Genomic DNA, 25480 nt, shown 5'->3' on the forward strand with positions numbered 1-25480 from the left:
AATGCAGGAATAAATAACACCCATCATAACCCTCATATATCTTATATTGCTCTTGGCATAATCTATCTACAAATATAATAATGCATGTCTCTTTAGTGGTTTGATAGCGCAAATGTCTAAATAAAAATTATAAATATGATAATAATGCGTGTTTGATAGCGTCAGTGTCTATATGAACATTCTATTAATCTTTATTCAAAATTAAGGAAATAACTTGTTTACTAGAATTTTTAAAAAGCTCAAAATAACCATCTCGCAGCACACTTATTATGCGTGAGAACGAAAATAACTATATCGATGACATGATAGAATGCGGAGTATTTACACCAGCCGACGGTCAATGGGCTTCTGTGATAGTATTGAAAATGAAGGACGAAACTACTCGTTTTTGTGTAGATTTTCGCAAGGTTAACGGTTTAACAGTAAGAGATGTACAGCAGTTGCCCCTCATCGACGACTCATTAAAGCATACATTGTATATTTAGAAAATAATTGGTTCTTTACTTTATACTTTATTTTGGGCGTACCGACAGATGGAAATGGAAAAGAAATAGCTACCTAAATCGACGTTTGCTTATAAAAGGGGACCGGATTACATTCAGTCTGACTTGCGCGCCAACAATCTTTAAAAATTGATGGAAATGGTATAGGCGGGTCTACAATAGAGTTTTTATTGTATTTTGAAAATCAGTTCATGAGATGCATCTAAACCCCTTTTTGATATTTGATTGGCTGAAATGAGTTTAAGCCCACAAAGTGCACACTATTTACAAAGAAAGTTAACTTTCTAAGTCATGTCATCACTGAGGATGGGGAAGCCACGGAACCACAACATTGTTGGCCAAAGTAATTATCACAAAGAGACGAATTACACGACACGGCCGCGCAGGATGACCTAGCAGCTTGCGTCGCTACATGATTGAGGAAAATACTAGCACAGCACTGTACTCAATTTCAGGTCAATTTTTGTGTATTCTAAAATTATTATTATTTTTTTTTTATCTTAATGGAGTATAATACATCATTGCATGTTTCAATGATGAAGACAGGTTATTTAAACTCGACCACAACAGAACAAATCTTCATTTGTGTTTTGTCTCAGCAAATGGTCTGGTTATTTTGTATGTAGGATTATGATTAGAATGACGCAATTTGTTTAATTTACCGACGCAGTTGCTAGTTTAAATTACACTAACCAATAATGAATAACTGCTTAACCCTGAAAATATTGCAATCAATGACAAGGGCACGGAAATGTTACATGCGTTTCGTTCTAGACATGCGATTTTTACCTTTTGTATAGACATGAGAAGATGTGGTATGAGTGGCATTGAGACGAATCTCTAACCCAGTCACAATTTGTAAAAGTAATCCAATATAGGTTAAAGTATGGTCTTCAACAAGGAGCGTTGACTCACATCGAATAGCAAGCTATAAATGGCCCAAAACATAACTAATGCAATACCATTTAAAAAGAAAAACTATCGGTCTTGTTTTTGTTATAAAAACCGAGAAACAAGAAGCACTTATGAACCACATCAATAAACGACAACCACTGAACAACTAGTTCACGAGGAAACAGTCAACAAGAAGACATGGTCCCTATCTCAAAATCTCATAGTATTCTAATTTCGAGTTGACAAGTTACTCCCCCATCTTTTAGATGTCGAAGCTTAAGCAAGCAGCAAATAACACACTCAAAGTGTTTTGGTCCAGTGTTTGAATCCTGGACCTCTGCATTCGGAGTAGCACGGGCACGAGGCGTGTAATGTCAAGTGTTAAAATTGAACCAACAATCAAATTAAGTCTGCGTTCAGTGTCTTACGCATTACCCATTTGTTACATAAAAAAATTAAAGCATACATGATTTTTTTTTTTAATTTATTATTTTTTTCTTACGATATTATATAATACAAATAACAATATAGAAAAAATAGAATATATGTTTTAAAATTTGGGACAGGAACTTTATCATTTTAATTTATTATGTAATTAAGAAATATATAATGTACAAACAACAAGTAAAAACAAACATGGAATATGTATTTGCATGTCTTAATTAATCAACATGATTAACATGTAACTTTAAAAACAGGCAAGCTTTTAAATACGCATTTACCCCTTATGTACAATCGTTTTTTTTATGGAACAGACGATATTTTATGTTACCATAACAACTAAACTTTGCAATACTAATAACACCTGGCGACAGCAATATGATACAGATACAAAATAAAACATAGTAATTAAGAGACCTACAACCATATTCTTATAGTTATCTGACTGACGTCAAAGGTATATGTATTGCTTATCAGGTAATTATTATTTCACGTGCTTCAAGTGGATTTTTTTTAAAGAAAGAAGTATAGATAAATATAAAAATGTATATCACCCTATTTTCTTTGAATACCTTTGACATTTCAATAAATTGGAACAAGTTTTTTAAAGATCTATTATTGGTTTTACAATTTAAAAAATAAAATAAATATATTTCTAATATATGTCATTTCAATAATGTAAAAGCCTGTCAAATTTCAATTTAATTGTTATTTTGAAAAGATACTTTTTTAATGTATCAACCCACTTATTCATTTCGTTTTTTAAACAAATTGAATATTTCTTTTAAGCCCTAAATTACATTTAATAGTAAAAACGAAATAACCTTTTGTAGTCCTGTATTCATTTGACCTGTGAATGAGAAATGGGGATGTTCCCCTGAATCTAGCCTAATATCTAACACCCGCATGTATTGAAACTGTAACATATAATATCACTCAATATGGCAACATTAGTTGCAAAAAAAGTTCACCCTGAAATGAAGGAAATACCTAAGCACTTAGTATTAAAACATACTTAAAAACAAACCAAAGAACTTGAATGGTTTGAGATGTTTATGAAGTGGTTTGATTGTCTTCTCAATCTAACATAAAACAGACCATTTTAATCATCAAAGCAATAATAGTATCATTTTTAAAAAACCCAGCCAACAGTGCCTCACAAGTTATGCCTCTGATGGAGGAGAATGCATGTCCATTTTTTGATATAAAAAGGTAAAAATTGGAATTAATAATAGAAACACAGTACGATTGCGAAAAAGCTAACTTTCAGCAGAGACAAGAAAACGTGAATGTATACATCTTTAGGTCACTATTCACTTCTTAAACAACTAAAAATCTCGTTTTTATTCTTATTTTTGTAAGTAAGGCATATTCAGGATATCACATGGCAATGCATATTATGTTATATATATAAAGTAATATTGTTTGATTGTTGCCATTTTCTAGCATAATCCATCTTTTATATTATACAAACAACATTGGATTAAAACAACATAAAAATATCAGTTCTATTTCTTGCCAAATCCACTCAACAAATCCATAGGTAATGGAAAAATAATGGTGGAATTCCTCTCTGCTGCTATGCTGTTCAATGTCTGCAAATAACGAAGCTGAATAGCGGCTGGTGATTGGGCCATGATGTCGGCTGCTTCTTTCAGAGCACGTGAGGCACGCTGTTCTCCTTCAGCTGCTAATACCTAGTGAAAATAAACAAAATATATAAATATCTTGTTTATTACATCAAAATAGAAGCGTTTACTGAGTTACAGACATGAGGCTAACTTTTTTACAACGTGACGTCATGAACCGGTGACAAATTGATAATATAACAACGTTGTGAACAGATTACAATTAAATATAAGAGCAACATCAGGAACTTATTGAGGCTAACTTATTTACAATGACGTGATTATGTCGCAAATCGATAGTAAAACAACATCATGAACTTATAAAAAATAAAAGAACAACGCCATGAACTCATGATAAATTTGGAGAACCCTTTGATTAGAGGATAACGTCATTTATTTCTTACAAAGTATGCTTAGAGTAATTCTTTGCTCTAAAAAAGAAAAAGCTTCAAAATACAAAAAGATACACTTAAAAAAAAACCAAAACTGTTTTGTGAACAAACCTTAGCACGGGCTTCCCTTGAAGCTTCTGCCTCTGCAGCCATTGCTCTCTGGAGTTGTACTGGAAGTCTGACATCCTTACTGTAATAAAAGAAATGTAAATATTTACAACTAATGTGCAGAACATGAGATGCTTATTAAGGAAACAATTAATTATAAAAACGAAGAGAAAAAGTTACAAGAAAATGACAGTTGCTATCCCTCTAGAGCTTCTTGAAAAACAACTCATAGAAAATGTTTGACAAAGATTATATTTGGTAATGATGAGGGTCACTGAAAGCTTCATTTATGTATTATCAAATGTTTAGACCATTTTTCTCTATTCTTTATCCATTTGGCCATCACTCTTTATATTTGCACACCCACATTCTTTTCTATTCTGTTTTAATTTTTTGCCGATCATTTCTTAATTTCCCCCTCTATTCTGCCAATTTTAACCTTTTTGTACCCTCCTTGAAACGGGGTATACATGATAAATACAATTTTGAGTACAAGGGACATAACTGATACTTACATTTCAACTCTCTCTACCTTGATTCCCCAGGGATCTGTTGATTCGTCTAAGATAGACTGAAAAATAGAACAAGAAACTTGAGAAAATGTGTATTGCTATCTCCCCCAGTCTTTCTCTTTTAAATCCCAATCTTTAACATATTAGTATGATTTGATTTAGAATTTTGGTGTTTTAACACCATTTTTAAGCACCGCTTTTGGGATATTTCGTGGCGGCCAGTTTTTATTGGTGGAGGAAGCCAGAGTGGCCGAAGAAAACCACCGACCTTCGGTGGGAAAAATGACGAACCTAGTCAATTAAGATTGGAGTCGAGTGCACCTGCACGAGCGGGATTCGAACTCACAACCTTAGGGTTGACTGGCTAGAGATTGCAGTAGTAACTACTTCGAACACTCAGTCATCGAGGCCCCAATATTAGTACGCAAAACTCCACAATCGATAAACAATGACTAAGGGGCGGTAATAATGAGATGTACCAATGATACTCAAACTGCATATGATCAAATATCAATGAGTTACCATTGACAATCTCCCTTAAAATGTTGATCACAAAATTTAACAAAATGATATTACACCACCATTGCTGTCAACATCTCTGGAAACAGCATGTTCAAGTCTCATTTTCCTGACTTCAACGAGACAACAAGTTGATAAATGTTCTACAGAATAAAAACTTTGGTTATAGACATACTAAATATACCAACCTGCATTTGGTGAGCAATAGAATCCCTTTCAGTCAGGAGTTCAGACATGTTTTTAGTTCCAAGGACATTTCTCAAGGTTGTGGCTGCCAATAATCGAGTAGAGGAATCTGCGTTTTCCACGTTACACACAGACATTGTAGGGTCGAAAATACGGCTGTAGATAACGGCGTCTACAGCTACTGTAACGGAATCTTTGGTTAAAATCTGAAAGGAGTACATAAATAAATATGATAACACGAACATAACTGGTACAATAAACTTAGGTGAAACAACCTGAACCAATTCAGAACTCAAAAGGCCACAGGAGTTGTTTGGTGCTTGCAAATCATTAACATATTTGTTTTTATAGTGATTTAGATTATAACACAATGTTGACTGCAGTGCCCCTGTTATTGACATTTTACTAATTATGTCTGATTGGTTTGTTCAAACATCGTATTCAATATTATGGAATTGTATGGGACTATCATACGATTGAGAGGTTTAGCTAGCTTTAAAACGGCAGGTTTAATCAACCGAAAATGCCTGTACCAAGTCAGGAATATGACAGTTGGTGTCAATAAGTTTGATGAATTTTAAGCTTTTGATTTTGCCATTTGATAATTGACTTTACGTTTGAATTTTCCTTGGAGTTTAGTATTTTTGTAATTTTACTTTTTACACTATTACTTATATATAGTAAGCAATTTTTAGCATAGAAACAAATATCTTTAAGAAAGAAGTACTGCAATACTTTTTAGTTTACTTGTTTGTATTGTAATCTTACAGAAAAAGTACAGTCTATTGCTATTTTTCATCGTGATGTTTGCTCTCCCCTTTTACACACATTACATAACAAGACTAATGTTTTAACTGTTTTCACTTGTTAATTTGTTTTTTTAATAATGTTTACAAAAATTATAATAAAGATGACAAGATGGAACATGACAATGTTTAATTCTTTTTGTTATGAATGTTCTCTTGTTTAAAACAATGTAAAATGTGCTGAATTTGTATATAAGATTGAAATAATTATTAATTTTCTTTTTTATTGGTGACATTCTTTTAAGGTGGTACCAAACACTTTCACTAAAATTAATTTGATTCGTTCAATTTTCATAAAATTTTGTTAAAGTATTTACTTTGACCCTATAACAAAAATATAAAAATTTCAAAAGTTTTGAACCAACGGTTTTGTCAGAAAAATTACACTGGTTATGTTCCAGACCGTACGAGTATTTGGACCGTACGCGTACGGTCTGGACCGTATGCGTACTTTTTCAATATACGCATACGGTCGGACCGTACGCGTACGGTCTGACTAATATTAAGAATTTTTCAAGTCAAGTTTATTAGATACAAATGTATATAACAGATCTCAAATTTACATAAAAAGTTGAATAGTTATTGAAATAAAAGCTTAATATTTTAACTATTTGTAAAAAATCAGGCTTATTTAACTTAGCATGTCAGTAATTCATTAATTACAGCCCAGTATGCTCATTGACATTGAAGTTATCGGAAGTAAACATAATGTGGGAGGACAATTGTTTTAGAATATTTAGGAACTTTACAAAAAATGCATATGCAAAGGAACATGCATGAACAAAACATGTTAATGTTAAAAATATATGACGTTCCTTGTGGAAGCAAGTGTCATCTTGGGCCAGAGTAACAAAATAGGATTTACGGTTATAAAATTAAACAAAATTTAATATTTAATGTTAATTGTTCGCTTATTCACTTTCTCCATCTAATTGTAATAATAACAATTTGTATAACTAAAAATAAAGGTTTTGATAAATGTTTGTTAACATTTAACCCATATGATCCCAACACAAGTATGGTCAGCTGGACCGTACGCGTATACTCATACGGTCCGACCGTACGCGTATGGTCGGACCGTACGAGTATACGTATACGGTCCGGACCGTACGCGTACGGTCCAAATACTCGTATGGTCTGGAACAGTTATATAGCAGTGACACAAACACCAATTTTGACCATTGAGAAGCTTAATTTTCTTTTACAACACAACCGTAATTAAAACATTTAGCTGACTTTACAGAGTTATCTCCCTGTAGTGTTAGGTACCACCTTAAATACGTGCTCTTACCTCTTGAGGTGGGACGTCATATGATACTGTACGGAGGTCGACCTTTTTGAACTCATCAAGACATGGTAATATGAAGAACATTCCTGCATAAAAAAAATGAAAACGTCAGAAAAGGGTACATATCATGCAGTTGTATGAAAACTTATCACTTGGTCCCAGGTTGTGCTGGTTTATAGTGTATATATGTAGGTATTCAAACTATTTCAACCCCAACGAATTTGGGTATAGAAATATTCTCATTGCTGGACTTTCCCATTCTAGCCTTTAAAGCTCTTATCAAGCTCTTATATAATTGAAAGAGTGGCGGATCATGGCCAGACATTTTCATACGGGAATGGTACTGACTACCTAAGTGGGACCCCGCTTCAGTCTTGATTCAGTGATTCCCTATAATAATCAATCAAATTTTTCCCACAAAAGGGGGACCGGGCATCCCTCTAAATCTGTCTCTGTGAAAGAATACATTTATTGATGGAATGGTCCTCTGATATGATTTCTAATAATAAATTCAAAACCGGAAGATCATTCACATTGCATAACAACTATATTTTTTTGTTTGACACGTCAGCCAAAATAGAAAGACAATCAGAGCTCTGTTTTGTCGTAACTGCAAGCAACACGTTTGCTATTAACAAATTGAACCAGGCTATTAGTTTGTAGTGCTTTAATTTCTATTTTAATTCTTTTACGAGTACAGCTTTAGGCTATTTGGTCCCGATAAGAGAATTACTGTACGGCATGTTGTTATAAATTAGTGACACATGGCTAATATATAAAATAAATATTTTATTATCATTTATTAAAACACTACCTAGAACTGGGAGAACAAATTAAAATAAACAATGGAAATGGGGAATGTGTCAATGGGACAACAACCCGACCAAAGAGCAGACAACAATTTAAAATGCTTAAATATATAGTTTTACTTTAATATATAAAAATTATATATACATACATAATATTTATTTGTTTGAAATCTAAAATAAGGACTGAAAGAAAGAGAGGAAGTATCGACATTTTTGTTGCAGAATCTAAAATTTTTAGCCATTTGCATTAGAAATTCAAAGGTTTTTTTAAAGTATCTAATGAACTCACCAGGTCCTTTCGCCCCTCCTGGCAGTACTCGACCCAATCGAAAGATTACAGCTCGTTCATACTCCGTTACAATCTGAAGAAAGAGATACTTTTCCTTAAGTTTGCCTATTCATAAATTGAAATATCATGGGATTTAATTCATGATAGAATTGAATGCTTCTTTTTATAATTTTAGTAGAGTGGAAACGTGCTAAACGAAGCACATACTTTATGATGATATTAAAAAATTGCGCATAATCAACGCTTTAACAACCCTATAAAATTATAAAAAGAAGCATTCAGGTCTATCAGGAACATACATATTAGATATATTTTTCCCATGTTCTTTCCAGCATAAATTATCTATGCATCATTTTAACATTGTCACGGAAAGGCTGTTTTGTTTTATTAGAAAAGATAAAAAATAATATATTAAACATTAAAATATATAAAAACAACAAAAGCTTGTTGATAATTGATGCCACTTTCGTTAATATTTGGTTTATTTCAATTCGTACAGGGGGAAGCAGTGAGTAGCGCCGACCTTCGACAGGCAAACTGAGAATCATAGTCGCTCCTTACGTGCGGGTTTTGAACTCACAATGCTCAACTACACATTTAACTGTCTCCACACTTCACTAGAAACGCACTCAAAAATCAACATAAAAATTATTGAATGTGATATGATCGCCAATTAGACGTGTATCATGATTGTAAGTAAACATATACTCGATCCATATTTAACCTATCATAATTCATTATGACAAATTATGAATATGTATGGAATGTGAAATAACATCCGAATCAATTAAGTAAACAACCATTAATGGATGCCATGTATGGACGAATGATTTTTAAAGGACCTCAATTCACCTATTTATTGGTAATCATAATGGTTAACCTGATGATAGGATAATTAAATATACATTTGAAAAGAGGGCAATGGTGATATATTTAATTTTCCGGCAGAATTATTTACTTTAACAGTTGATTGTTGTTTGAGTAACGTTCAGTAGCAAATACTTCACACATAGGGACTTATATAAAAACAACAATACTTGGTTATTGGTTAATCGGAATACGACCACTGACCCTCCTTACTCCAAATAGAATGACTGCATATCTAAACATTAATCGAGTTACAGGTGAAGAGTTGAGGCATCCCGCGAAAAAATTCTCCCTCGAAAAGCGAATGATCGTCCCTTCCGTCACTTTAGTTATTAGAGATACGACACATCATTCAGGTCTTTTAATAATAATAATTCAATTCAAATCTTTATTGCCATACACTACATATTTAATTATAGTATGTGACACAATATAATTGATTTCCGTATCGAGCTGCTCTATTCCATAAATATTTGATTGGTTGATGACGAAAGGGTTGTCTTAGTTTTTTAAACCTACGGGTGATTTCGATGGTTTTAGTTAAAATAGTCATGATTGTCATGACTAAACAGCCAATAAAGTCATAATAGTCGTGACAGTCAGGATAGTCGTTAAGAAAATTGTGACTGTCACAGTCAATCAAAAATGTACTGATGTCAAAATAGTTTTATCATCAACATCAATCTTGAATGCTTCTATAAAACAGGTCCAAACCACTGCGATTTTGTGTAGTGAACCATAAAGTTTAGTCGGGTCCGAGAAGTTTGAACATGTGCCTGTTCGGAACCTTTACTGACACAAATTAACCAAAACCGTAAAAAAAATAAATGATCTTCTGATTTATTGATATCTAACATTGCTCAAAATATCCTGTTCCAAACTTTGGTTCAAGAATCTGACAACAATTTAATTGTTACATTAGCCAATTAATTTCTATTCGTCACAACTCGGCCGTTTCCGAAAATCGGAACCAACCGAAGTTTGCCGATTGTGAAATTTCAACACGTTTAAAATTTTTAAGTTGTGTATTAATTTGCCACAAGAGAGCACACGCTGAAATGTCTCGCCTTCTTTACTAATCATTGATATTATGTTGATAGTCCTAAATATAAAGCTTTATTACAACTATCACATAAACTTAACCAAGAAAACTTACCATTGACCAATGAACCATGAAAATGAGGTCAAGGTCAGATAAAGCTTTTAAGAAGTGAACTAACGCCACCGCCGCCGGATCACTTTCCCTATGTCGAGCTTTCTGCAACAAAAGGTGCAGGCTCGACAAAAAGCAGAGGACCCCGAAAGTTCTTAAGTATTACGGAGCATTTCATATCCTTATAGCAAAACACCGGATCTGTACTTTATTAATACAAGAGTGCACACACTGAAATGTCTCGCCTTTTATACTAATCATTGATATTATGTTGATAGTCCTAAGTATAAAGCTAAGCTTTATTACAACTGTCACATAAACTTAACATTAACCAAGATAACTAAACAAAGACCAATGAACCTTGAAATGAGGTCAAGGTCAGATGAACCAAGCCAGGCAGACATGTACAGCTAACAATGCTTCTATACAACATATATAGTTGACCCATTACCTATAGTTTAAGAAAAATAGACCAAAACACAAAAACTTAACACTGTGCAATGAACCATTAAAATGAGGTCACGGTCAAATAAAACCTGCGCAACTGACATAAAGATCATAAAATATTTCCATACACCAAATATAGTTGACCTATGGCATACAGTATTAGATAAAAAGACCGAAACTCAAAAACTTAACTTTGACCACTAAACCATGAAAATGAGGTCTACTTCACATGACATCTGCCCGCTAGATATGTACACCTTACAATCATTCCATACAACAAATATAGTAGACCTATTGCATATAGTATGAGAAAAATAGACCAAAACACAAAAATTAAACTATAACCACTGAACCATGAAAATGAGGTCAAGGTCAGATGACACCTGCCAGTTGGACATGTACACCTTACAGTCCTTCCATACACCGAATATACTAGCCCTATTGCTTATAGTATCTGAGATATGGACTTGACCACCAAAACTTAACCTTGTTCACTGATCCATGAAATGAGGTCGAGGTCAAGTGAAAACTGTCTGACAGACATGAGGACCTTGCAAGGTACGCACATATTAAATATAATTATCCTATTACTTATAATAAGAGAGAATTCAACATTACAAAAAATTTGAACTTTTTTTTCAAGTGGTCACTGAACAATGAAAATGAGGTCAAGGACATTGGACATGTGACTGACGGAAACTTCGTAACATGAAGCATCTATATACAAAGTATGAAGCATCCAGGTCTTCCACCTTCTAAAATATAAAGCTTTTAAGAAGTGAGCTAACACCGCCGCCGCCGCCGCCGCCGTAGCCGCCGCCGCCGGATCACTATCCCTATGTCGAGCTTTCTGCAACAAAAGTTGCAGGCTCGACAAAAATTGGACACGGCAGTACGATATCTTTCCAAAATTTTAGTGGATAGAGGGCGCTGAGTTATTCGAGTTCTACCATATCTCATTGTTTTTTACTTACCTTTATTGTCATACAAAGAGAAAAAGGAAAGAACAAGGCAACAAGAAGATACGATAGTCCCATCAATATACATCCGCAGCATCCGATCCCGTCCTCGGATGAATCCTGCATGTTCCTCTGGTCACCCATTTGGTAACCTGCAATATATAAATAAGTTGTTTTTTAAAAAGAAAGACAATACGTGAACCTTAGAACTTTTTTTATCCTAATTAATAATTCAACTTAAAAATAATATCTCAGTATTTTCTTTGTCATATGTGTGGAAGATGATATTTTCTATTTATTGTAAATCATGACAATTTGAAAGTGGTTCACGCTATAATCATACTTCATTATTACTCAAGATATTTTACCTAACTCGGTATGGCTTCCATGAAGGCACGGCATAAGTGGATTATGTTTTTTTTTAAAGACTATACAAATCTGTATAACGACCCATGTTTCAGGAATGTAAACATATGTACAAAGTTTAAAGTTGATTGGACTTCAATTCAACTTCATCAAAACTATTTTGACCAAAAACTTTAACATGAAGCGGGATAGACGGACGAACGGACGGGCGCACAGACCCAAAAACACAATGCCCCTAGGTTAGGGCATACAAATATTCCTGTTTAATGTTGTGATACATCAAGTGGGGCTTTGAAGTTCAGGTTAAAGTTAATCAAATGAAGGATTATTAAAAAAATATTTTTAAACACAATTTTACCTAGTTTATTATACTTCTCCTGTTCTATTATTTAAAAAATGCAACACTAAACAGATGTATTATATTATAATTTTTGATTTGCAATGGTTTGAGCAGGAACATATATATTGTTACCAGGTTTCTGTAGAAAAGTTGATTTATATTTGATTAGAGTTCTTCTGAGATTAAAAAATAATATATAATTCATTGGCGGATCCAGGGGGGGGGGGGGGGTTCCGTGGGTCTGAACCCCCTTTTTTTGCCGCTCAATGCATTTGAATGGGGACATATAGTTGGACCCCCCTTTTGTCTTGGGTTGGGAACGCCACTTTTTTTAAAATGGCTGGATCCGCCCCTGTAATTTGTACATTTTTGCACTTTTAGAGAATAAGAATTTGACAATTAAATATCAACATTAAAAATTCTATTCAAAATCATACCACGAACATCTTTTCACACTGGATATAAGAACACAATATGTATTTAAAAATAAATTTTCTTTAATAACGCATTTCTTTTTTCTACGTTATATAAACACTAGATCATTTCCAAATTTCTCAGCCGAAATCGATATGGTTCGTCATTTGTTAAAAGACAATCAATATAACTAATATTAACTTGTTTATTTAGTTAATAATATTTTTGCGCAATCGGATCTCTCCCATTTATATTTTGTGTCAATATCAATTATAATTAGTATCGACATTTTTGCAATGTCAAGGTTAAATTTGATATTTTGTTTAAATCATCAATTCATGTACCCGCAATTTCATGAAAAATCCTATACTATAGAATGAAAACTTCAAATGTACATGTTTTTGTTTCTAGTAAGAGGGATCATGTGATAAGAATATATATAGATATAGGAAGATGTGGTTTGAGTGGCAATAAGACAACTCTTCATCCAAGTAGCTATTTATAAAAGTAAAACATTATAGGTCAAGGTACGGTTTTTAACACGGATCATTGGCTCAAACCGAACAGCAAGCTATATACTAGTGTAAAACCAGTAAAACAAGAAAACCAACGGTCTAATCTATATAAAAACGAGAAATATATAAATATTTAGCTGTCCTACAATTAAGTGTGATACCTGTGTTGATACTAAAAAAAATATTATATTGAATCGAAACGTATGTGTGTGTCATGGTTCTCAATTCTTTCCAACCGACATTTTGCGGTCCATATCTTAAAGTGATGGAGGTAAGATTTCATCTCTAACACAAATATTTTCTTGCTAGAAAGAGAGGGAGGCTGCTTTAAAACATATTTGTGTTGAGATGAAATCAACGCTTAATTCTATTGAAGTGTTCATTTTTATGGCATTCAAAACTGTTGTTTATCATTTGGTATAGCAACATCAAAATTTGAATTTGTATGTTTGAAGAACGCCAAGTAAAAACATATATATATATATATATATATATATATATATATATATTTACTGGTTTAAACCTTCACCTTTAAGAATTTCATCTTGACCTCCAAAACAAAAACTTGTTTCTAGACAGAAAAAAGAATAATCCTGACGCATGGTAACTTTCAAACAAGAAAGAAATGGATCCTATATCGTTGGTAGTAAGTTACTTGCACACCATTTGAACAGATTTATCAGGCATTCACGGACCTTACCAGACTGTATGGTCAGTGTGATAGATAGTCAAATGTTTGTCCATGCTTTATACCTAACAGCTTCTTATAATAACATTAATGGTACCAATTTTTCTGCACCAGATGAGCATCTCGACAATACATGTCTCTTCAGTGATGCTCGTGTCGAAAATATGTAAAATCCAAAGCTTATATAAAAGATGAAGAGCTATAATCCAAACTGAGTTCCAAAAAGTATAGCCGAATCCGTGCAAGGATTATATATTCTTATAACCATACTTATGAGAGCAGAAATTGTTTGTGTCTTGTTGAAATACAGAGGAAAGCATTTGAGAGCTTCGCCGAAAGATTATTATTTTTTATTTTAAGTTAAAACAGAAAATATAATTGACTGAGTATGCAGTTTGTTAAAGAGTAAATGGCATGCATGTTCATGCAGATGAGAAACAAATAATGCATGTCTTGCCCGAGGGGAGAGATTGCACATTATTACATCGCTATGCAAAGAAACCATAAATGCTATGAAGAAAAGGTTAATTTCTGAAAAGAGCTTATCAAAGGTTGATATGCTTAGGAAAGTTTGATAAAGCTTGATTTCTACGGAAAGTATGATTGTGCTTGATTTTGTACAGAAATTTATTTAAGCTCTGTTTTCCAAGGAAAGTTTGATTAAGCTTGAGAGACTTAGCTCGATTTTAGTGGACACATATTTGATCATAAGCAGCAGTAGTATCACACCAACAGACATTTAAAGCAGACAGTAGTTCTTCACTCACTTGCAAGAAGTCATCAGTGCTATGCTATAAACTTTTTAATTGAATCTTATATATTAATTTCTTGTGAAAATCACTTAACCAAGCTGTTTCATTAAACCATAGGTCAAATTTAAAAAGTACATTTTTTCACAATATGAATAGCAATTAACCCTTTGCAAGACAAACGGTTTACAGTTTCTGCTGTACAAAAAAGCAATTTGAACGCCGCCACCCTAAAGCGTCAACCAAGCCAGGGAAATGGTCAAAACGAGATAGTTTGGCGTCCAATTTAGGTTTAATTTCCGGCGATATTTGAATTTAAAACCGATTCCAGAATAACGAAGATTTTCTCTTTTTGAAAGTCAAATTAGTACCAGTCATAATTTTCGGTGAACTTAATGTTAGCATTACGGTTGTATGAATACATATACAAACATATACGTGAAAAACCTAAGTTTGATACAAATTTTTACTTATTTTGACTTGTAATAAAAACAAAACAAACAAAAAATGGTCCAAATGATACATGTACATGTGCATGTATTCATGATACAAATTTTCACTTATTTTGACTTGTAATAAAAAAAAAAAGTCCAAATGATACATGTACATGTGCATGTACATGTATGTACACATGATAGATATATGGCCCATGTTTGTTATATCTGTGACGGGCACGCTTAGCTTACAGATAGTTTGATATCTTTTCTATGTTTACAGCAGATTTCATTAAGTGTGTAGGAAAAGGTAATATCTTTGGTTAGCTTGCTAGCTAGCTCAAGCGTGAAGTCATTATTGGGTAAGAAATACTACCCTCCTTTCGAAGTAGTCTGGTCATACAGACAGTAGATAGGTTATCTGTCGGACTAGTCTACTCTTAAAAGAGGGTAATTTACCTAGCCTAATAATGACTTCGCAGTTCAGCTAGCAAGTATTAAAGCTAACCAAAGATACTACCTTTGTCTACAAACTCAATGGAATATGCTGTAACAACAATCACAAATGATAATGAGCTTTCTTCCGCGTTTATAGTGTTAAAACAAATTAGCTGTAGATTCTAAAAATGGACATTTATATCCCGTTTAGACCACTGTCCAAAACTGATCACACTTACTTGTATTGTTATGTGCAGAACGTACAAGGATCGACTTTTCATCTAAAAATACAAGTCCAAAGATTCTGTGAAGATTTGAGACCGCACCAAATTAGCATGCGTCTCAATTTTTTTAATTTAATCAGAGACATATATATATGTCTCTGATTTAATATAGACGATTTATTTTACAGGAATTTAAGCACATAATCAATTCCAGCGTGAAATACAATGTTCTGTTCTACATAATCGTTTGTTTTTTATTCAATTATTATTTTTTCCCCGGAATAAACTATCGAAGGGAATTAAGTGTAAACGTTGGTGTCGTGTTACTGTTTTAATCTATAGTTATGAAATGTACCCTATTATCATGAGGCCAAATAAAAATATATGTGTGGTTCCAGTAACCCGACCGACCCTGGTTAACCTGAAATTCATAGATTTCTGTCATCTGAATTTCCATCACAAGTATCTGTTATGGCTTAAATGCAACAAAATTAACTAAAAACGTATCTGACATGACTGTTTATTTTACAACCAAACACATGTAAAAATGGTGGACTTCCGGTTTCGGCGTGTATAATACCGGAAACAATTTCGGTAAACACACGATTTTTTTCCGGATTTTGACATTCAAAAATAAAAATTAAAAAAAAAAAAAAATTGGCCGACCTACCGACCCTATTTTTTAAAAGTATGCAACTGGGACCACACATATATTTTTATTTGGCCTGATTATCACATGATTATGGACGTTTTTAATACATATTTTCGTCGAGGTTAGAAAAGTGTGTTTCATTTTTTTGAGTCCGAAAACTTCGTCCAGCATTTTCCTTTCATGTTCAGTTTTCTCAGTCATTTAATATTTTTAAACTGTAAAGCAACCTCAACGTCTGAAAAATCAGTCCTTTCAAATATATGGTTTGATTTGTGCTAAGTCATTACATTAAATGATTAGCAAAAAAGTAAACGGTGTAAGGGTGTGTATAATACCGGAAACAATTTCGGTAAACACGATATTTTTTCCGGATTTTGACATTCAAAAATAAAAATAAAAAATAAAAAAATAAAAATTTGCCGACCTACCGACCCTATTTTTTAAAAGTATATGTAACTGGGACCACACATATATTTTTATTTGGCCTAATTATCACATGATAATGGACGTTTTTAATACATATATGAACCAGGTGCTCCGCAGGGCGCAGCTTTATACGACCGCAGAGGTCGAACCCTGAACAGTTGGGGCAAGTATGGACAAAACATTCAAGCGTGATACAGCTCTGAATTTGGATTGTGATCAAATTTTTGACATTACATGTTGTTTTTTTTTACACAAAACAAATGTCAAGATTTTACAAATCAATTAAAGATTTCTTCTTCAAACTTTTTAAATCTAAAATTAAATAGTTGACACAGCATAGGTTTCTGACACAGAATGAATGGGGTCTAATGAACTTAAAAGGTTTTTTTGGCCTTTGAGCAATTCACTATGCTGTTGAATATTAATCCTCTCAAAAAAATGTTTGAAGAAATTTTCTTTTTATTTATGAAATCTGAAATGAGAAAAATTTAAACCCCCCCCCCCCCTTTTTTTTTCACATCCCCGTTTCCATTTTTTCCAAAACTGATATCAATTCAAATTTCTAATGGAGTTTGCAACAATAACTACTCTTTTAAATACATAATAAAATATTAAAATGTAAAATAAAGTGCTTGTTATCACTGAATGGTAAAGATTGGTTGGTAGTAAAAGTGAATATACATTGTTTATTGTATAAAACAATAAAAAAAAACTTCATCAGCAACATTTTATATTGGCAAATTTCCAATGAAGTTATTTACATAAAGTTATTGGCAAATAAAAATAGAAAATGACATCATAGTCATGTCTGGCAAATGTCCAACATACATTATCTAAAAACATTTTAGATAAGATAAGGAAAAAAAGCTTCATCAGCAACATTTTGTTTGGCAAATTTCCAATGAAGTTATTTACATAAAGTTATTGGCAAATAAAAATAGAAAATGACATCATAGTCATGTCTGGCAAATTTCCAACATATATTATCAACTACTATTCTATACAAAGAAAGATAACTCCAATTGAAAATTAATTGCTATTGCACAATATTGTGCAATTAGATATTTCTTGCTATTGTGCAATACTGTGCAATTGAAAATTTCTTGCTATTGCACAATACTTGATATGGAATCCTGATTTGGACCAACTTGAAAACTGGGCCCATAATCAAAAATCACAGTACATATTTAGATAAAGCATATCAAATAAGCCCAAGAATTTAATTTTTGTTAAAATCAAACTTAGTTTAATTTTGGACCCTTTGGACCTTAATGTAGACCAATTTGAAAACTGGACCAAAAATTAAGAATCTACATACACAGTTAGATTTGGCATATTAAAGAACCCATTTATTCAATTTTTGATGAAATCAAACAAAGTTTAATTTTGGACCCCCATTTGGACCAACTTGAAAACTAGGCCAATAATTAAAAATCTAAGTACATTTTTAAATTCAGCATATCAAAGAACCCCAAGGATTCAATTTTTGTTGAAATCAAACTAAGTTTAATTTTGGACCCTTTGGACCTTAATGTAGACCAATTTGAAAACGGGACCAAAAATTAAGAATCTACATTCATAGTTAGATTCGGCATATCAAAGAACCCCAATTATTCAATTTTTGATGAAATAACACAAAGTTCAATTTTGGACCATTTGGGCCCCTTATTCCTAAACTGTTAGGACCAAAACTCCCAAAATCAAACCCAACCTTCCTTTTATGGTCATAAACCTTGTGTTTAAATTTCATAGATTTATATTTACTTATACTAAAGTTATTGTGCGAAAACCAAAAATAAGGCTTATTTGGGCCCTTTTTTGGCCCTTAATTCCTAAACTGTTGGAACCAAAACTCCCAAAATCAATCCCAACCTTCCTTTTGTGGTCATAAACATTGTGTTAAAATTTCATTGATTTCTATTCACTTTTACTAAAGTTAGAGTGCGAAAACTAAAAGTATTCGGACGACGACGACGACGACGACGACGACGCAGACGACGACGACGACGACACAGACGACGACGCCAACGTGATAGCAATATACGACCAAAAAATTAAAATTTTTGCGGTCGTATAAAAATCTATGTACATTTTTAAATTCAGCATATCAAAGAACCCCAAGGATTCAATTTTTGTTAAAATCAAACTAAGTTTAATTTTGGACCCTTTGGACCTTAATGTAGACCAATTAGAAAACGGGACCAAAAATTAAGAATCTACATACATAGTTAGATTCGGCATATCAAAGAACCCCAATTATTTAATTTTTGATGAAATCACACAAAGTTCAATTTTGTACCCTTTGGGCCCCTTATTCCTAAACTGTTAGGACCAAAACTCCCAAAATCAAACCCAACCTTCCTTTTATGGTCATAAACCCTGTGTTTAAATTTCATTGATTTCTATTTACTTATACTAAAGTTATTGTGCGAAAACAAGAATAATGCTTATTTGGGCCCTTTTTTGGCCCTTAATTCCTAAACTGTTGGAACCAAAACTCCCAAAATCAATCCCAACCTTCCTTTTGTGGTCATAAACCTTGTGTCAAAATTTCATAAATTTCTATTCACTTAAACTAAAGTTATAGTGCGAAAACCAAGAAAATGCTTATTTGGGCCCTTTTTGGCCCCTAATTCCTAAAATGTTGGGACCAAAACTCCCAAAATCAATCCCAACCTTCCTTTTGTGGTCATAAACCTTGTGTTAAAATTTCATTGATTTCTATTCCCTTTTACTAAAGTTAGAGTGCGAAAACTAAAAGTATTCGGACGACGACGACGACAACGACGACGACGACGACGACGCCGACGTGATAGCAATATACGACCAAAAAATTTATATTTTTGCGGTCGTATAAAAATGCAATAAGTGTGGTAAAACAAAAGTAAACTATATCATTCAATAAAGCGTAGTTAATCACAGTGGCGGATCCAGAAATTTTATTACCTACTGACCTAAGAGGGGGCCCGCTCCAGTCACGCTTCAGTGATTCCCTATATAAGCAATCAAATTTTTTCCCAAAATGGGGGGGCTCGGGCCCCCTGCCCCCCCCCCTAAATCCGCCTCTGAATCATACTGAACAGGAGAGCCGTGGTGTAATGGTTAGCGCATCGGATCACTAACACAAAGGTTCCTGTTCGATTCCCGTTGCGGGATGAAAATTTCAGGGACTGAATTTTCGGCTCTCCCTTGACACCATTTGCGAGAATGGTCTTGAGGAAACGATGATAGTCTGTTGGAATGGGACGATAAATGGTTGAACCGTGTTACGAGAGAGCCACATCTCTAACACGTTAAAGACCACCTTGTAGATTTCGAAAAAGAGCAGGTTAATGCCGCTACAAGGCAGCACTCGCACCCGCAAAGTGGAAAGGGATTAATATAAGTTGCAAAACTTGTTTCCCAAACCACTATAAATAAATATGTTTAAACTAACAGGAGAGGATCCATAATTGTTTAGATTTACAGATTTTATTATATAAACAAAAACTTTATCATGTTTATGAGGCACAAATTACCCCCATAAGAGGGTCAACGGATTTTGAACCTGGAAAAGGTGGAGACAAACCCAATTTTCGTCGAGGTAAGAAAAGTGTGTTTCATTTTTTTTTTTGAGTCCGAAAACTTCGTCCAGCATTTTCGTTTCATGTTTTTCTCGGTCATTTAATACTTTTAAACAGTAAAGCAACCTCAACGTCTGAAAAATCAGTCCTTTCATATAGTTGGTTTGATTTGTGAGTCATTACATTAAATGATTAGCAAAAATGTAAACGTTGTAAGGGTTTGGATCAAGAAATTTTCAAAGAAGGTTTTTAACTGGGTTCATGGCAACATAGAAAGAAGGGAAATTTCAGCCTAAATCATGTCGATTTTAAGTGATAAAAAAGGTCCCCAAAAAACCTCTAGGGTTTCTACTTCTGGACCCCTTCTTGATCCAACGATGAATTAAAATCGCCATGATCAAGTGACGAAAAATTCGTAAATAATTAAGAGTGCATTTCTTTCTAACCAAAATTTGTAAACGTTGTGTGGCGTTTGTTGTTAATTTTTAACGATACAAAAAATAGAAACAAATACATCGTTTACAATCTAATTAAAAACCGATCTCTCATAGCTCCCGTTTTCTGATAATATGTCGCGTGGGAGCGACATATCAGAAACAGGAGCGATGAGAGATCGGTTTTTAATTAGATTGCATCGTTTAATCAGTGTTTACTGACCCTGTTTGAACTTTCAATAATGCATGCACATTTTGTTGATAAACAGACTTTTTACAAATGTAGAAACACATACATCGTTTAATCAGGGTGAAGTTAAAACAATTGTAGCGTTTATTCTGTAGACGCATTTTTATCGAGTGCATAGGTTGTCAAAGTTTATGTAAATGCTAACGTATGTTATAAGCAAATGCGCGCTTAACCGTTTGCATCGTTTGTGTTAGAAAGAAATGCACCCATAGATGGATAAATATCATGCTAGATATATTGGTACACAGCCGCATTATTCCATTACACGTTTGTCAGTTTGTCAATAGGTTGCTGTTTATAATTTTATCATCGATGAATTGCTTTAACACGTGACCCCAAATATATATTTTCAAAGTCGCATAAGACCGACGATAATTTGTAAACGGATATCCTCAACATATAAGTGTACTTGAATATTACAAATAAGTATATGCATGCGTAAATAGTTTCTAAGATCTAAAAAAAGAGGGACAAAAGATACCAGAGGGACAGTCAAACTCATAAATCGAAAATAAACTGACAATTACCGTCATGGCTAAAAATGAAAAAGACAAACAGACAAACAATAGTACACATGACACAACATAAAAAAACTAAAGAATAAGCAACACGAACCCCACCAAAAACTAGGGGTGATCTCAGGTGCTCCGGAAGGGTAAGCAGATCCTGATCCACATGTGGCACCCGTCGTGTTGCTAATGTGATAACAAATGCGGTAAATAGTCTAATTCGGTAGGTCACATTCATGAAAGGGAAGGGGATTGTAGTTGCGACGTAAGGAACATATCCGATATCATGTGTGAAACGGCTATTCCATAACGGTCAACCAACTCGTGATAGCGTCCGTAAAATTTACGAAGGGATGATTTCAACTTCACCATTTGAACTCTTGCTTTAATAGCTTCCTTGTGAGCAGCAACCCTCTATCAAGAAAATCATGATAGGAAATGCAAGCACGGGAATATCGTATCAGTTGGGAGATATATACCCCGTATGCAGGTGCTGCTGGAATGTTGCTACTTAGAAATGGAAAGTTCACAATTGGAAAGGTCTCGACAGAAAATAACATATAAAATATACGACAATTCAATTTTGATATATTTTTAATTGTCAAGGACAAATGTAGGAACACGGATTTGTATACAATACTGAAAATTCCTTGCTAGGAAAGGGGGGTAGGGGGAGAACTAAAAACAAGTACCAACATAAAAAAAAGCCAGAGTAGCAGGTTCAAAACTTTGAATATGCAGTATGGGCTTTGCTCATTGTTGAAGTACGGTAACCTATAGTAAGTTGTTAATTTCTGTGTCATTCGGTCTCTTGTGGAGAGTTGTCTAATTGGTAATCATATCACATCTTCTTTTTTATTTATACAGTCTGGTACTCAATATTTAGAACTTAACTCGCTTCATAACACGCCCCTCATATGCTCTACTTCCAAACATTCACCATGATTGCAATTATGTCTTAGTTGGGATAAATGCAAATTAAATAATATCAGTTCATTCCACTAAAGTTTTTTTTACGATTCGGAGGTGTGCCTATATTGGCAGAAATTCATTAGATACAGGTGATACATACAGATCATGCATGATATTTTATGTCAATTTCATAGTGCGCAAAACTGGTTAGTGCTGGTCATCGATCTGAATACAATAATAATTTACTGATTTATTTTAATATACGAATATTACACATTATATCTATCTAATGTTTACCATAAAAAATACAGACAAAGATCACACAAAAACAAAACAAATCAATCGAAAACGAAACAAACCAAAAAACCAAAACTTATTTTAATATCACATGTTTATTAGTAAACGGGCAGATTTTCCTATTTTTAGACACAGCGCATTAGATTTTTTTTAGTGTGCATCTGTGTTTTATATATTCAGCCAATTAGCCAGCGAGACAAATGTATTCATGCAAAAACAACAGCTAGACTAACATGAAATAAATTTATTTGGTAATATTATCTTCATCATTTTATAAACAATACAATTTTAACTGTTATAACTGTTTAACATGTTTAACGCATTATAAATGTACCAAATTATAAATATTTCCGCAGTCAGTAGATAAAATGTGGAATTGTCCGTGTCCCAAATTTTGCCCTCACCAGGGTAACAAGCTTACTGTGCTTATGTTGCTTGCCCAAGCAAACAGCCACACCCCTATGTTTTTTACCTTGACATATGAATACAAATCAATAAAAAAAAATCGTAAAATGTTAACTCATGCCTACCTTTATTAATATTGGACTGTGACATTTCAGTATCCAGATTGATAAACTGTGAATATTCGCTTTATCCACAGGTGCACTAAAAACTGTGTTGTCGTGATCCCTGTAACGAAATTTAAATAGTCACAGGTAATAAGTTGTTGTGTTGAAATGGCCGGAAAACCACACTTAGATACGTCACAACACACATGACCATGAAGTATACATTATGAAATATACATGTATGTATTTAATCAATAGATATGTATTGGGTATGTTTTGTTATCTACCTTAATTTACCTGTTGGATTAAAGGTCACCTCGCGACATTTGTACCGATCGATTTTTCTAAAAATATCCTGAAAAGAATTATATTAATAAAAGTCACATGGTTTTAAATATGAATGAACGTTTGTAAATAGGAAAAGATAGATGTAGGTTATTTATGTAATCAAATGCGTAAAACTAAAACGTATTTATAAGAAAATCATTTGATGTTGAATTTTATATCGTAAATAAATCTTGTTAATTTCAGTAACTTTGGGCGGATTTAAAACCCTGATGTCACTGATGGTAAGAAAAAAATGAAGACTGATAGATTGTTATCTATAACTGAGACTACTATAACACATATTATGTTATCGTTATAGTAGTCTCAGTCTATAATAACATGCTATATAACATATAACACTTCGATTGTATAACATGTATAATATTACTAACATTTTTTTAAATTCCTCTCAAATTGGGTGACAAATTTCAAAAAAATTAATTGCCGCCCCCCCCCCTTTTTTAATAAATAAATTTAAAAAAAAAAAGCACCACCACAACCACCAAAGTTTACTAACGCGTGGAGCATGTACACTGTGTTACACAGTCAATTTTGTCTTATCAAGTTGCATTTGTCGCAAACTTATTTAAATAATTTTAATGACAATACACAAAGATTTTGAGTTTAATGTGAGTAAAATCTCTATACGCATAGTTAAGCTTTGACGGTTTCCTAGTCCATCATTACTACAAATATTAAAGTGATAATATTCATTGCCCAGACCATTTCTACATACAACTGAGACTACTCTAACACTGTGTTACAGCAGTCTCAGCATAAAAGAATAATTTCATCGTGTCGCTCTATACAAAACAGATCATTGGAAATGATTTGAACATTTTCACTTTTAAATTTGAATTCGAAAAAGTCTCGTGTCATTTTGATAAATAAGACTCGATCTTTAATTCACTTTTTTGTAGAATTATTTAATTTATTTGAATCAGCTTTCTACAAGCTTACAACAACTTGCGAATTGAAGCAATGCCTGATATCCGGGCTCAACGAAATCTGCCGAAACAAACTGTTTCTAGCATTGCTTAGTTTGCGAGCTGCAATATTTGCTTGGAAGTTGAGCGTATTAACATTTATGCAACTCTTTTGATTTTTTTCATTTCAGAATTTCCCGATACGCAAAAGGATCGAGTGATATCATAGATCAATCATCATATCTATAAATTAGTTTCATCAGCTTAACCAGAGACATATATACATGGGCTACATGTATATACAAATGTATATGATCCTGGCTCAACAGTTTTAAAAAACCTCATCAAATATACCAGACTTATGATATGTTACCAGAGCGCAATTATTTGAAATGGATTTTCCATAGAGTACTAGTTGTGTTCCATATTTATCTCTTGAAGACTACACAATCTAGAAAATATAGGTAGCAGTTTCAGTTAATAGAAATGTCTGCGTTATCTTCCAGCCAGAAAGTAGTAAAAGTCATGCGGCAAATGTTAACCTAAAATAAAATTGAAAATGGAAATGGGGAATTTGCCAAAGAGACAACAACCCGACCATAGAGCCAAAAGCACAAGGCCTCCAATGGGTCTTCAACACAGAGAAAATATGTGCGGGGTTCAGCTGGCCCCTAAACAAAAATGTGCACTAGTTCAGTGAAAATGG

General features: G+C 33.3%; 1 protein-coding gene across 4 annotated transcripts; it reads right to left on the bottom strand.

Annotated features, from left to right (window-relative positions):
* Window positions 1–1944: 1944 nt before the first annotated feature.
* LOC139486212 (stomatin-like) lies at window positions 1945–23828 on the bottom strand. Of its 4 annotated transcripts, XR_011655508.1 has the most exons (10): window positions 23543–23828; window positions 15985–16026; window positions 11817–11953; window positions 8376–8448; window positions 7281–7363; window positions 5186–5389; window positions 4482–4537; window positions 3970–4048; window positions 2629–3535; window positions 1945–2562 (listed from the first exon to the last, which is right to left on the bottom strand). XR_011655508.1 is itself a non-coding variant. In XM_071271006.1 (9 exons), exons 1-9 carry the CDS (start codon window positions 23565–23567, stop codon window positions 3347–3349), a joined length of 888 nt encoding a protein of 295 aa, XP_071127107.1. In that variant the 5' UTR covers window positions 23568–23756; the 3' UTR covers window positions 1945–3346. The 4 variants fall into 4 exon arrangements, 2 of the variants coding, with proteins under 2 accessions (XP_071127107.1, XP_071127108.1); XR_011655509.1 differs by lacking the exon at window positions 15985–16026 and having other exon boundaries at window positions 23543–23826; XM_071271006.1 differs by having other exon boundaries at window positions 1945–3535; window positions 23543–23756.
* Between the last annotated feature and the right edge of the window lie 1652 nt (window positions 23829–25480).

Source organism: Mytilus edulis, chromosome 8 (genome assembly GCF_963676685.1).
Source record: "Mytilus edulis chromosome 8, xbMytEdul2.2, whole genome shotgun sequence".
Lineage (NCBI taxonomy): Eukaryota > Metazoa > Mollusca > Bivalvia > Mytilida > Mytilidae > Mytilus > Mytilus edulis.

Coding starts and splice junctions, on each gene's coding strand:
- LOC139486212 (XM_071271006.1), bottom strand. CDS start 23,567: ATGTCACAGTCCAATATTAATAAAG. Junction 7,364..8,375: donor AGGAGGGGCGAAAGGACCTG/GTGAGTTCATTA, acceptor TTTTTTATGCAG/GAATGTTCTTCATATTACCA. Junction 3,536..3,969: donor CAAGGGAAGCCCGTGCTAAG/GTTTGTTCACAA, acceptor TATTTTCACTAG/GTATTAGCAGCTGAAGGAGA.